The following is a 13,728-nucleotide window of genomic DNA, read 5'->3' as shown; positions in this document are numbered from 1 at the left end:
CAGGCTTCTCATTGCAGTGGCTTCTCGTTGTGGAGCACAGGCTCTGGGTACACGGGCTTCAACAGTTGCGGCACGCAGGCTCAGTAGTTGTGGCTCACGGGCTCAGTAGTTGTGGCTCATGGGCTCTAGAGCACAGGCTCAGTAGTTGTGGTGCACAGGCTTAGTTGCTCCGCAGCATGTGGGATCTTCCCAGACCAGGGCTCAAACCCATGTCTCCTGCATTGGCAGGCAGATTCTTAACCACTGTGCCACCAGGGAAGTCCTGTAATGTTTAGATTTAATGTCTTATTAAAAAATTAGAAGAAAAGTGAAGCAGGACCATGAAATCTGGGAGAGATTAGTCATCCACTTCCTCTCCCTCCCCCTCAAACAGAAATTCCAACCTCAAATCCGTTTTGGAGGGAAAGCACACACCTGTTATTCTCGACCAGGAGCTATGATGAGTATCCAGCCTTTCTGGTTTGAGCCCAAACTATCCCTGAATGTGTAATCTTCATTGTAACTGACTGCCTCATATATGAAAGCCAGTCCTACCCACAGTTTACTTCTGGGCACTCAAGCAGCTGGGACCCTCTCACCTGTGGGCCCTGCTAGCACTTCCGGCGTTCTTTGTCACCAGAGCAATTTTGACATGGTCATATTTATTGCTGCTGTTTTGACAAGACCGCCTCAGCTTTTCATCATCTACCTCCCAACCTTAGTTGTCTATTGCTGTGTAACAAATTACCCCCAAAACTGTTGGCTTGAAAACAACAATAACCACATATTCTCTCTCACCATTTTTGTAGATAAGGAATCTGGGAAAGAAGAGGCTGGGTGGTTCTGGCTTGAAGCCAGTCATGAGGCTGCATTCAAGATGTTGCCCAGGGCTGCTGTCATCTGAGAGCTTGACTGAGGCTGGAGGATCCACTTGCAGGGAGGCTGTATTAATCACATTTTTTATTTTCTGTATTTTATGTTTTGACATAAGCTGGGGGGCCTTACAAATGGTTGGAGAGACTGCTCCTCCCAGGGCTAGCTAGTTACTAAAGACAGTTAAAAACTTACTTGGGGGCTTCCCTGGTGGCGCAGGGCTTCCCTGGTGGCGCAGTGGTTGAGAGTCCGCCTGCCGATGCAGGGGACACGGGTTCGTGCCCCGGTCTGGGAAGATCCCACATGCCGCAGAGCGGCTAGGCCCGTGAGCCATGGCCGCTGAGCCTGTGCGTCCGGAGCCTGTGCTCCGCAAGGGGAGAGGCCACAACAGTTAGAGGCCCGCCTACCGCAAAAAAAAAAAAAAAAAAAAAAAACTTACTTGGGAGCATACCTCTCATGCAAGCCAAGCACCTCCTTTATCTACGTCACACACCAAGCCAGTATTGCCCTTGCCTTAAATTATCAGGGCAGGGTACCAGGCAACTAGAGACCACCCTTATAGCCCAAAGCCCACCAGAATTGTTCAAACTAGCCAATCCTAAGATGTTTACTCTGCCCTGCCTTGCCTTTGCCAAAGAAACCCCAATAAGGGCTGTGGCCTAGGCTTTCCCCTTGCTCCTGCTTCTGCTGCCTGACCAAAACCTGGTGTTTTCCCTGTGGTCCTGCATGGCACACCGGCACCCTCCTCTTGGGAAAAGTAATAAATTCTTCTTTCAGTAGTACCAACTTCTCCATGTCATCACTCAGTCACCTCTATAAATTAAAATCCCTCAAGTACAAATGAGATAGACTCATTTCCTACAGCTGGCAGTTGGTGCTGACTTTTGACTAGAGGCTTCAAGGCACTTTCCACAGGCTGCTTAGAAGTCTTTATAACATGGCTACGATTCCTGTCATAGTAAGTGATCCAAAGACATGAAGGCAGAAGCTGCAATGTCTTTTATAGAAACTTGAAAGTCACATGTCATTCCATAATACTGAGTCCTGCAGCTAGACCAGCTCTGAGTTGGTGTAGGCTGGTCTCAGAGCATTCACACAGAAGGGCATGAATTCTGGGGGGTGGCTGTGTGTGTCACTGGGGAACATTTTGGAGGCTGGCTGCCACAGGGTATCATGGAAAATACTGACTTGCTACTTAAAAAATTTTTTTCCTTCAGAAAACAAGCAATTATACCCCCACTCTCCCTCAAGCAGATGTATCTGCTAAAGCACATTCTTGACTTTTCAAAATGTAACTTAGCTGACACTGAGAAGAGGGACCCAGGGATACTAAGTGCCTAGAACAAGCTCCTCTCCCTCCCTTCCTCGTCACATCAGTTTGAGATTAAAGATAATGGAAATGCATTGTTTAGTACTTAAGAATACTACGAATGAATAATCTCTTTAACAAGACCATTACTGTTAATGTAAAAATATTCCTTAATCATAGGTCCTCTTGAGAAAACGGTTTCAGGAAACTTATTCTAAAACAGAAATTCCTAACCAGTGTTTGAGGTCAGAGGACCCTTTGAGGCCTAATGGATTCTCTCTCCAAAATAAAATGTTTACACACAAAAATTTGCAACCTACTTCATAGGTGGCTGAATGGAATTACTATATTTCCTTCTTGCTTGCATGTCTAGGCTTTTTAGGAATTATTCATTCTACACTTTTGGAGCATCAGTGTTAGGGCACTGCTGAAGGTGCTAGGGGATCACAGTCACACAAGTTCCTAACGAGAGCAATAATCAGAGAACAACCTCAGATATTAGCTAAGGACAAGTTAAAAAACAGAATGTTACAGTGCTAGGGGTAAAGGAAACATGAGATGAGGTAGCTAGTAAAGGCCCTTAAAAAGTGGTACTTGAATTAAGACTAGCATGAGGAGAAAGCCACTAGTGCAGTAAAGGAATACCAAGTACAAAGAATCTGAGAAACAGATTTGAAGTGTTCAAGAATCCAAATATGAAACACTGAGCAAAGATAGAACATGGCAGAGAGGCAGACACAGGACACGTAGCAGAGCCATTAGGAACAGGGATAAGAGCCATGGAGTGTTTTCGGGTGATCACAAATCGACGCCCTGTCCTTTGAAGGCTTACAATGAAGCTGCGGGAACTGAGTTAACACTCCAGATGGACCCTAGAGATGAAGATCCCAGGAGCCCTGCCCCACCCCATTTCTCAGGGTTCTGGTGGGTATGCCCTAGTTTCCATCTAAGTGGAGGTTGGATTACCTTTTTTTATTTTCTTCTGGCCATGCCCCATGGCTTGTGGGATCCTAGTTCCCTGACCAGGGATCGAACCTGGGCCCTTGGCAGTGAAAGCTCAGAGTCCTAACCACTGGACCACCAGTGAATTCCTGAGGTTGGATTACTTGATCTCCCTCCACCCCCAAATTGCTTCAGTCTTTTCGATGATTGTAAAGATACATATACAACAAAAGAAAGTACTACCTCAGACTCCACCATCCACAGATAGAAAACTGCTTTGGGTGGGAGGGTGGGTGTATATACACACTGGAGTGAGCTGGGGGAGATGACGAGCTCAGTAGGTACAGAACAGGCCTTAGCATGACAGGGTGATTTTAGGTTCCCTAGGAACCCACTGCTGGAGTGGTCACACTGGCCCAAGCTGGCCAAGAGTAAACTAAATGTAATCCATTCTCATTAATATGACCATTATAGTATCCAGTTGTTTATACTTTGGAAGAAAATTTCTCAAGGTAGAGGAGGTATCAGGCTCTCATGGTACTTTAAGATAGAGTAATGCGGCAGGCAAGGTGGCAGCCGCTTCAGTCAGCAACACCAGCTCCCCCACTCTCTAGCACGTGTGGACTGCTAGGAGCCCTAGTCCTGCAACAGTGATTCTCAACCAGGGGTGACTGCCACCAGGGAACAGTTGGCAGTGTCTGGGGAGACGGGGAAGATTGCTAGTGACATCTAGTGGGTAAAGGCCAGGGAGGCTGTTAAACATTCTACAACATACAGGGCAGCTGAGGTTGAGAAATACTGCTCTAGAGTGACAGCAACACCTCAATGACTGAACAAGACATTCTGAACTACCAGAAATCATCTGGTGGAGGGAACGGCTTTCCCACACCTTCTTGGTGAAAAGTTCAAGAAACTAGTAACCATTCTAATGCTTCATTCAAGTGTTAGCTGGACTCCTAACAAGAATCACACTTTCTTTAAACTGGAGTACGAATATATGTGTTCTTTATTAGGATGCTCACAAGAATGACACATTAGCACTGTCCTTCTGACGTGATAGAGAATACATACATCTGACCCACATCATGGCAGGAAATAGGCAAGGGGTAAGGGCTCTCAGCTGGTACCAAGTGTCTACTGAAGAAATCTCCATTCACCAAAGCAAGGATGTTCCCTTGAATTCCATCATCTTTGCTGTAGCTTCCAGTTCTCCATGACTGGCCCAGAATCCTCCATTCCAGAACCTCTTGCCACACCTTCAAGACCTAGGTCAACTGTCCCATGTCTCACTCACCAAGGCGCCTCTGGAATTTTGCAGCGTATCTCTTTGGTATGTTGCTGCCCTGCCACCCTCAGAGGCATAGATGGGAGTTGGGGGGAAACATATTACCAAAAGCAAACAGCAGGGGTACATCAGAAACTGACTCTTGGGACATACACCCAACAACCTCACAGAATACATGCTTCCTCCCCAAATGATACATAATACCCTAGAGAGCAAAGGAAACCCCTTGATTATTCAAACACGATCCTGTATGCTGGGCACAAAGGATACAAAGTGGACAGTGTTTACTTCCATCATGCCCTGCACAGTAGGAAGGTGGCACCTGAAAGCTGGAACCAAATCTCTACCTTGGCTCTTCCCTGCCTTTGAATGGTGTCAACCACTCTGCTTCCACCTGTTCTGGGCATGCATTTTCCAAAAGGGAGGATAAGATGGCAGAGAGAGAGAGTGGAAGTGGAGATTACAGGAGAGGCTGGGGAGGAGATGACAACCTAAAAATAAGACAAAAACAATACAAAAATACAAAAACCAAATTGAGCACTAAAATATTTTATAACAATAGAAGGTAGCTGGAAATACAGACAAATGATACATAACCCCTGGGGTAGGAGTCAGCAGCAGGGAGTGTGGCAGAGGCCACCTGTTTAGACTAAGAGCCTTTCAATGGACTGTTGGATGGATTGGATCTGCTGCTTCAGTTGTGAGCCTTCTTTGATGGTGACAGAACAGGCGATGACAGGCCTGGAGACCCCACAGGCTCGCCCCAGGGCCTGCTTGGAGCGCACAAACACGTAGGGCACATTCTTGTCTTCACACAGCAGTGGGAGGTGCAGGATGATCTCCAGGGGCTCCGCGTCTGCAGCCATCACAATGAACTCAGAGATGCCTCTGTTGAGGGTTTTGGTGGCTGTAGAGAGAAGAACGTGAGGCCAATAGGTGATGTGGGGTTGGGGCAGGGAAGCCACAACAAAGCAATTTCCAAGGAAAAGAAACAGGTGCAAGAAAACTGGGCAAAACTTCCAGGACTAAGCAATTCTGTGCCCCATAGTGGCCTCGGGAAGTGATAGGGAGCCAATTACGCATCCCCAATGCCTTTCTCAAACCCTACCTCAAACCCATCAATTCTGTCCAAACACATCCTGAATCAGAGCCCTTCTTTCCTGTCCTCTGCTACCACACTCATCCAAGTCACCACCACCCCTTGCCTGGTTGACTCGAACAGCTTTCACACAACCTCCACGAGCACGAAGCAGTGCAATGCAGCACTTCTCAAACTCTGTGATCAAGGATCAGGGTTTTACCATCCCAATCTGCCATGATCTATACTTCTGGAAAGCTCATACCACATGCAACTCACCGAGCAAGTTCAATGCCCCACGGCATTGTTCAAATGCTTATTCCTGATTGCTTATCTCTGTGACCCAGTGCTAACCCACGGACCACACTCTGCTGCTCTTAGGTACTCATGTTGGGCCTAATCAAGAGCATCCAGCCCTCTTTCCATACCGGAAATCTAGTCCAGAGACCCCATACAGGGACAGTGCCTTTAGCACTCTTCCTGGAGCACTCACTGGTTGCCTTACCCTCATTGGCTCCTTTTCGAAGCTGCTTGTAGTTACATGACTGCTGCACGAGGTCCAATAGTTTCTTGGTGAGGTGGGCATCTGCAAGAGGGTAGGCCTTCGGATTTACATCAGCCTCAGTCTATGGGGGGGAATCAAAGCATGAGTCAAACTGAACTAGAAGTTGTTCCAGACAAGTCACAAAATACTTCAATCAACAATTGAGAGAGACAATAGTCAGCTTCACAGCTCCCCCTCCCCCAAACACACACATTTAATAATTGACACTGGCCTGCCCACTCTCAATTTAGAAAAATGAAAATATTAGGTTCAAGAAAAAAAAAATAGTAATTACATAATCCAATAATATATACTAAAGCTTATGTATTTTTGCCTCTTTAGCCTAATGCTTGCTAATATTATTGCAAATGGATAATTACAGGATTCCATGGCTCAGTACCCATTTCAGTCACATGGGGTAATCTCTAAATTTGGATTTCCATATTCCTCTGAATTTACTAAATCTAAACTAAGGTATAATTTATAGAAACCTAGCACAAAGTTCCCTCTATTCCCTTCAATATTTGAATCTTCTTCTGTTGTCAGTAAGAATCCCGGTTTCCAAAACATCAAAATATTTTCTCATTTATTCTACCCTACAATACATATAAAATTGTTTCAGAATTGCTATACCAATACTACCTCCACCAACTATAAATCCACCAAGGTCAACATTTCTTTTTATTCTTAGAATATATCTGACTAAAGCCGTCCAGAGTATTATATTCAAAAGTTACTCAAATTATTTTTTTCCTGTGGTTATCAATTTGATATACAATTAGGGCTCCTTCTTATTTAGCTTGCTTTTTAAAAAAATTCTTAAAAATGTATAAAACATCTACATGGTTCCAAAGTCAGTGTTTTGGAAACTGGTAAAGGTAAACTGTAGAGCATTTATCCTGCCTTTCCTATACAGACTGTTACTAGGTAACCAAATAGCAGAGGATAAGTTTCTCCTGTATTCCACCTAATAAAGAAAGAATGATACCATTAAATAGCACCATCTTGCAACCCATACTAATTTAATCCAAATTAATGGATCCAGACATTGATTTTAATAGCTACCAACATCACAAAAAATACCATGTGACCACTGTCTCTCTTAACAAAACATCTGTGATCAAGCTGTCTTGGGGTGGGGGGGCATGGGCAGAGAGCTAAGAAAAAATCGGATCCAGCCCTTGATGCTTCTTTTTTTTGGCCACACCGCAGGGCATTTGGGATCCCCGAGCAGGGATCGAACCCACGCCCCCTGCAGTGGAAGCTGTGGAGCCTTAACCACTGGATCACCAGGGAAGTCCCAGCCTTTGATTCTAATACTAGATATTTGATATTAAGGAATTATTAAATTTTGGGGTATTGTAGTGGCATTGCAGTTGTTGAAAATCCTTATTTTATAGTCACATACCGTAATACCTATGGATAAAATACTACCTCAATGGATCCGTTTCAAAATAACACACGTAGGGAGCAAACTGGGTGGTGCCTGGCCTATTCCATTCCTTCTACCCCATCTTCACCTCTCAACTTTAACCATTTTTATTAATTTCTCGTTTGTTTTCCCTGTGATTCTTTTTACAAATATATATTTTATTATAGACATAACCCGGGTGCAGCTCACGTTACCATTCCTGAGCACCGAGCAGTTCGCCCGCAGCGGTGCCGTCGAACCCTGGGTTTGGAGGCTGGACCGCGGCACGTAGCCGCGGCACCGCGGTTCTAGGTGGTGACCCATGGGTGATGGCCCCAGTGGGAACACTCACCATTGAGTCCGCCTCGGCGGTCTCCTGCCTGATGCCGTAAGGACAAAGAAATGACCCACCCCCAGAGGAGCAGGAAGTGACGTCAGGGGAAGTGGCGCCAACACCCTGATTGCACCAAGATGCCTCTTCCCTAATACCAACACATCGCACTGGGTGAATTTGTCATGGTCCCAGGGTGGTGAGGAATTAGGCAAGGGCTGGAGGAGACCTCTAATTATTTGCTCTATTCATACATTCTAGAATCAGCTTTTTCAAGGTGTACAAAAAAAGCCTGCTGGGACTGATTTGTAGATTTGAAGTAATCCCAATTAGGATAAGACACCTTTAGGATACAGAATCTGTCAACCCATTTAAACATATATATCTACCTTTAGTGCTTTTAAATAAAGCTTTGTAATTTCTCCAAAAGTTTTAATATCTTTTAGACTTACTCTTAAGATATTTCAGCTTAAGAAAATTCACTGTATTCCATAGTATACTAAGAATTTCTTCTGTTATAAATAAATTGATGTTGAATTCTGTCATGTTTTTTGTACTGAGTTGGATGAATTAGACCTTTCTCCTTCATTTTTAAAGTTTTTCTAATGTTACTTTTACACTCCCGAGATAAAACCAATTTTAATATTTTCTTATGATGGTTGCACAATTCTGTAAATATAAGAAAACCCACTGAGTTATACACTTTTTTTCTACTACCACCTAGTTTTGGTTTTGTTTTTTAAAATTAATGTATAATTGACTACAATATTGTGTTAGTTCCAAGTGCAAAACACAACACCGTTATTTGATATTTCTATACATTACAAAATGATCACCATTGAGTTATACACTTTTAGAGTGGAACTTTATGGTATGCAAATTATCTCAATAAAGTTATTTTTTAAAGTAGGTGTAAAGTTTTTTCATGTCAAAAAACTTTAGTGTTTCTTATTGAGTTATAATTAACATATGGTATATTAACTTAGTTTCTTTATTATTATTCAGCCGTCCTACTTCTACTTGACTTGGTTTTGATTCTATTTTTTCAGGTATTTGTTCATTTCATCTAAATTTCTACATTTATAGATATCACATTGTTCATAATATCCTTTCTTTTCAATGTTTGCAAATTATGTCTCCTTCAAGTTTGTTACTCCTTATTTATAACTTTTTGCTTACTTTCTTGATTAATCTCACCAGAAGGGACTTTTCATGTTATTTCTCCCTCACCAAGCATTTTAGGTTCCAGTACTTCATTTGTACCCTACATACTCTCAATATTTGGTATTTTCATTATTGTTCAGTTGTTTTCAAATTTCCCTTATATATTTTCAATTTGACCCACGAGTTCTTTATATCTTCTTTCTAAACACTTTGTTTCTGATTTCTAAGTCATTTGTATTTTGGTTGGGAGACCATGGTCTATATTATTATCATCTTTTAAGATTTGTTTAACTTGCTTTATGACCCAGTTGGTGGCCAATTTTCATAAATCTCTGCTTGAGAAGTGTCTTCTATAATTGATGGGTAAAGTATTCACTGGTTTCACTAGGACCACTAGATCAAGTTTATTCACAGTGCTGTTCAAATCTTCTATTTCCACACTGATGTTTTGGCTTCACGATCAATTAAATGCTATATAATTGCATATTTGTCTATTTCTTCTTGTAATTATGTCATTTTCATTTTACTTGTACCTTATTTTTTAGCCACTATCTTTACTGATTTTTTTCCCCATTCTTTTACTTCAACCTGTCTTTTTTTTTTTTTTTTTTTTTCGGTACGCGGGCCTCTCACTGTTGTGGCCTCTCCCGTTGCGGAGCACAGGCTCCGGACGCGCAGGCTCAGCGGCCATGGCTCACGGGCCCAGCCGCTCCGCGGCATGTGGGATCTTCCCAGACCGGGGCACGAACCTGCGTCCCCTGCATCAGCAGGCGGACTCTCAACCACTGCGCCACCAGGGAAGCCCAACCTGTCTTTTAAGTGAAGCATTTAGTGCCTTCCTATATTTATTTAAGTACTGATATATTGGGTCCAAATCTCCCTTCTTTTGTGCCTTCTATTTGTCCCACCTGTTCGGTTTCCTTTTCTCTCCTTCCTTTGAGTCTTTTCTCCCCACTATTTCCCCCTCTAGTGGTTTGGAGTTATTTATCTGTATTCTTTTGGTGGCTATCTGAGAAATCACAACTTATGTCTGTCAAAATCTAATGCTCAATAACGTCACCCTCCTCTTAAACAATAAAGTTTCCAGCAACACTTTTATTCCTATCACTCCTCATAAATATACTTTTTAAAATGCCAGATATTTTAACTGCAGTTTCCAATAGCCCATCTCTGGAAATTAGGATTCTCAACTCTTAATAAACATAAAATGCACAAAAGGGGAGACTTCAGGAGATCCAACACGATCAAAGAAGAGTCACTTTATTGGTTTAACAAAAGTCAACAACAACAAAAATTCCACTCAACTTTAAAACCAAACCACCTTATAAATAGCAACTGAAATTTGCTTAATGTGTATTTATTCACCTTTTAATTTTTCCAAGGGCTAATTGAATGAATGAATGAATGAATGAATGAATGAAATCTTACTGCTAGGCAACTGTAACCCGTAGCCTGATGCGTTTGATTTCCCCACATACCAGACAGCCGAAACCTGCAAGGTTTTGATTCAACAACAAATAGTGCATGCTCACTCTCTCCATACCAAGCGTTAGGTCTATTAAATACATTTAAACTGAGACCAACCGATTCCAAAACTTTTCACGGCACTGCGAAAGATGAGCACCGGTTTAGAAGCTTTAAATTCTAGGCTCAGCCACGTACTAGCTTCAAAATGGGGGCGGGGCGGGCAGTAGGGGAGATACCCGCGGGGACCCAAAATCTGTTAAAAGGATTAAACCTCATTACGGAAATCAGTGTCTTGTAAACTCTTCCCTCCTTACTAAGTGCCAACCAAAACTAGCTACCAGGCCACAAGATCTGACTAAAAAGTTGGAGACCATCAAGAGTTTTAGAGGAGCCGCACGTGGTGCTACCAGCACTTCTGATTTCAGAGGCTACGCCTCGCAGGAAGAGTCTTTCCTGCATTCCAGGCTGGGGTTCACTCCACGCTCCCCACAGCCCCCAAACGCCAAAGGCCACTTTAATCCCTGGCCCATGTAACTCGCGGCAGGCACTAGGCGCGCAGACCCATGGAGAGCTCCCTCTCCTGAACATCAGCAATGGGGAAAGCGGGGTAGGGGAGGGCTGACCCAAATCCAGGGTTCCACCCCATACTCTAGCGATCCCCCCAAAAGAAAAAGAAAACCGATGGAGCCAAGCTTCCCCATCCATCCAGCTTTCGACTCTCTCCTACGTGGGTTTGTCTCTTTCCCCCATGTTGGGCCATGCCCCCTCTGCTCACCGGAGGCTTTCGGCCAGGAGCACAAACTGCGGAAAGAAGCCCCAGCACAGCACCTGAGACCCTGAGTCCTCTAGACTTCTAACCCTGGGCCGGGAGAGAAGACAGTGCTTGGGGCTACGCGGCCGCCCGGGCCGGGCGGACGAGACGGCGCACGTTCTAAGGCCCTGACAAGCTAGTGAGAGAACGGAACCCCGTCTCCCACTTCCCAGCCCTTCAGCCACGAGCACGCACTCACCATGGCTCCGGTTCCGTGGTACCGTCACTCTTCAAGGAGCACAGGCGACGTCAGAGTTGCAGCCCTCGCCCCTGAGGCAAGTCGCAGGGTACAAGTGGAAATGGCAGCGTGCGGCAGGAAGCGGAAGTGCCGTCACCAAGAGGAGGGCGGATCACGCCCCTTAAAGGCACCAGCGGGGAATGACGCCCGTTTTGGGCGAGGGACCGTATTTTGCTGTTTTTACTGTTATTCTACCATAAATTATTGGCCGAAACAGTGAGTTAAACATTCAAAAAATAACACACCAAAATAAAGATTTTCAAGGGTTTCGTCATTCCATTGCTAGTTTATCTTTTAGCACATTTTTGTGCTTTTAAAATCATCTTTTTTACTCCACACTGGTAAAGGAATGGTATGGAGATAATGATAGGTAATCCTAAATGTTTTCCTTCATATTCAGATGCCTTTGTTAAATTTTCTGGTGGGGGTGGAGTCCACCAGAAATGGAATCCATTGAGTAGAGAATTCAAGAAGAACAGCAGGTTTGAGGATGGGGGTTGAGTTTGTCAGGTTGAGTTTGGAAATGTCTAGGACACCCAATTTCTTCTGGCTTAGCATGGTGCTTTTTTCCCTATGCTGCTCCAAATCTCCATTTTTTAAGGCTACACTCATGCCTCACCACCTCCAAGAGGTCCTCCTGGATTCTTATGGCCCTTACTCATCTCTCTTCGCATGATGCCAGGCATATCTTGGGACCAGTTTGTTGTTGTTGCTGTTGTAGTTTTGGCCACGTGGCTCGGCTTGCAGGATCTTAGTTCCCCAATCAGGGATTGCCTCGGCAGTGAAAGCGCAGAGTCCTAAGCACTGGACTGCCTGGGAATTCCCTCTTGGGATCATTTGGATCTAGCCAAAACTAGACCGTAGTGGGCCAGTTCCAGTTATTTCCTTTGGAAACCTAGAAGTAGAGACGTAGCAGGACCCTTAGGAGTCACGCAGTGCAACCCCTTCATTTTACAGATACTGAGGCCCAGAGAGGGGAAGCTCCTTGTCCACAGTCACAGAACGAGGCAGTGGCAGAGCCAGAACTGGACCCTGGGATTTTTGGCTATCCGCTTGGGTTACTTCCACCACATCTGGTTGCTATGCTTGAAAACCCAGCCAGATGGGTTTGAAGTGGCTCCAGGACTGAACGTTTATTACATGAAAAATCCCCCCATCAAACTTCATCCATGCATATCTATGACTTGTCAAAAAATAAATTTTGTCTCCAAATTAAGAAACTCCCACTGATGGCTCCTGTTTAAGAGTAGAAACTGTGGGGACTTCCCTGGTCGTCCAGTGGCTAAGACTCCACACTCACAATGCAGGGGGCCCGGGTTCAAACCCTAGTCAGGGAACTAGATCCCACCTGCTGCAACTAAGAGTTCGCATGCCGCAACTAAAAAAAGATCCCACATCCCACGTGCAGCAACTAAGCTGCAACTACAGTCCTGTATGCCACAACGAAGATCCTGCGTGCTGCAACTAAGACCTGGCACAGCCAAATACATAAATAAATAGATATTTTTAAAAAGAGTAGAACCTGTGATTTGGACCCTGCTCCTCAACTTTCTCAGATCCTGTTTCATATTTCCATATTAATTGGACCTATCAGCTACCACTGTGGGAGAATGAAACCTTATTATTCCAGTTTACAGTCATAGATGTGTCATTATCATTTGCTTTTTTGATATCCTTTATAATAATGTCTGGTTGTTATTTGGCCTACCTGGCATCTTAGACCATTATATCCCAGATCTCCTAGTAATGACTGATAGGGGCTTGATGTTTTTATGACCATGAGTAATGAGACTGTATACTCTACCTAATTAATTGTTTCCCAACTATATAATAACTCAGTTTCCATGTTCTCACAGAACTAGCCCGCCCTCTTGTATCTTGCTACTTCACTTGCTAGTTAGTTGATAAATGTTAACATATGCTCAGAATCAATTTGTCTTAGAAATTTGTCTTTTACCACAGTTCTGTGCTTAAAATGCCAAATCCTTGCCATGGCTTACTAGGCCTCTCCCCACCAGTACCCCCCTCCTCATCCGCACGTTACAGCCCCACCCACCTTCATTTTCTACCCTGAGCTCACCCCAATCTCCCAAAGCCCATCCATCACCCTCTGTTGGGAGTGATGTGATGTGCTCCACTGTTCTGCTTAGTGTTCATCACCTCTTCAGTGAAGCCTCCCTGATCATCCAGATCAGGTAATTACCCCTCCTGGATGCACCCACAAGCCCCCTGTACTTGCCCTTTGTAGCCTTCGTCAACTCTGTCTTTATTCAGTGTTTGCCTTTCCAACCATACT

The 13,728-nt window shown here is 44.2% G+C and overlaps 1 protein-coding gene across 2 annotated transcripts; it reads right to left on the bottom strand.

Moving 5' to 3' along the window:
- Nucleotides 1-4,091: 4,091 nt before the first annotated feature.
- SNU13 (small nuclear ribonucleoprotein 13) lies at nt 4,092-11,496 on the bottom strand. 2 transcript variants are annotated; one of them, XM_081249729.1, is made up of 3 exons: nt 11,394-11,496; nt 5,972-6,092; nt 4,092-5,295 (listed from the first exon to the last, which is right to left on the bottom strand). In XM_081249729.1, exons 1-3 carry the CDS (start codon nt 11,394-11,396, stop codon nt 5,033-5,035), a joined length of 387 nt encoding a protein of 128 aa, XP_081105855.1. In that variant the 5' UTR covers nt 11,397-11,496; the 3' UTR covers nt 4,092-5,032. The 2 variants fall into 2 exon arrangements, with proteins under 2 accessions (XP_081105855.1, XP_081105856.1); XM_081249730.1 differs by lacking the exon at nt 11,394-11,496 and adding an exon at nt 7,774-7,834.
- Between the last annotated feature and the right edge of the window lie 2,232 nt (nt 11,497-13,728).

The sequence above is a fragment of the Mesoplodon bidens genome, assembly GCF_964165515.1.
Source record: "Mesoplodon bidens genome assembly, chromosome: 11".
Classification (NCBI taxonomy): Eukaryota; Metazoa; Chordata; class Mammalia; order Artiodactyla; family Ziphiidae; genus Mesoplodon; species Mesoplodon bidens.
Note: the sequence above shows the minus strand (reverse complement) of the source record. Positions and strands in the feature narration are given on the sequence as shown.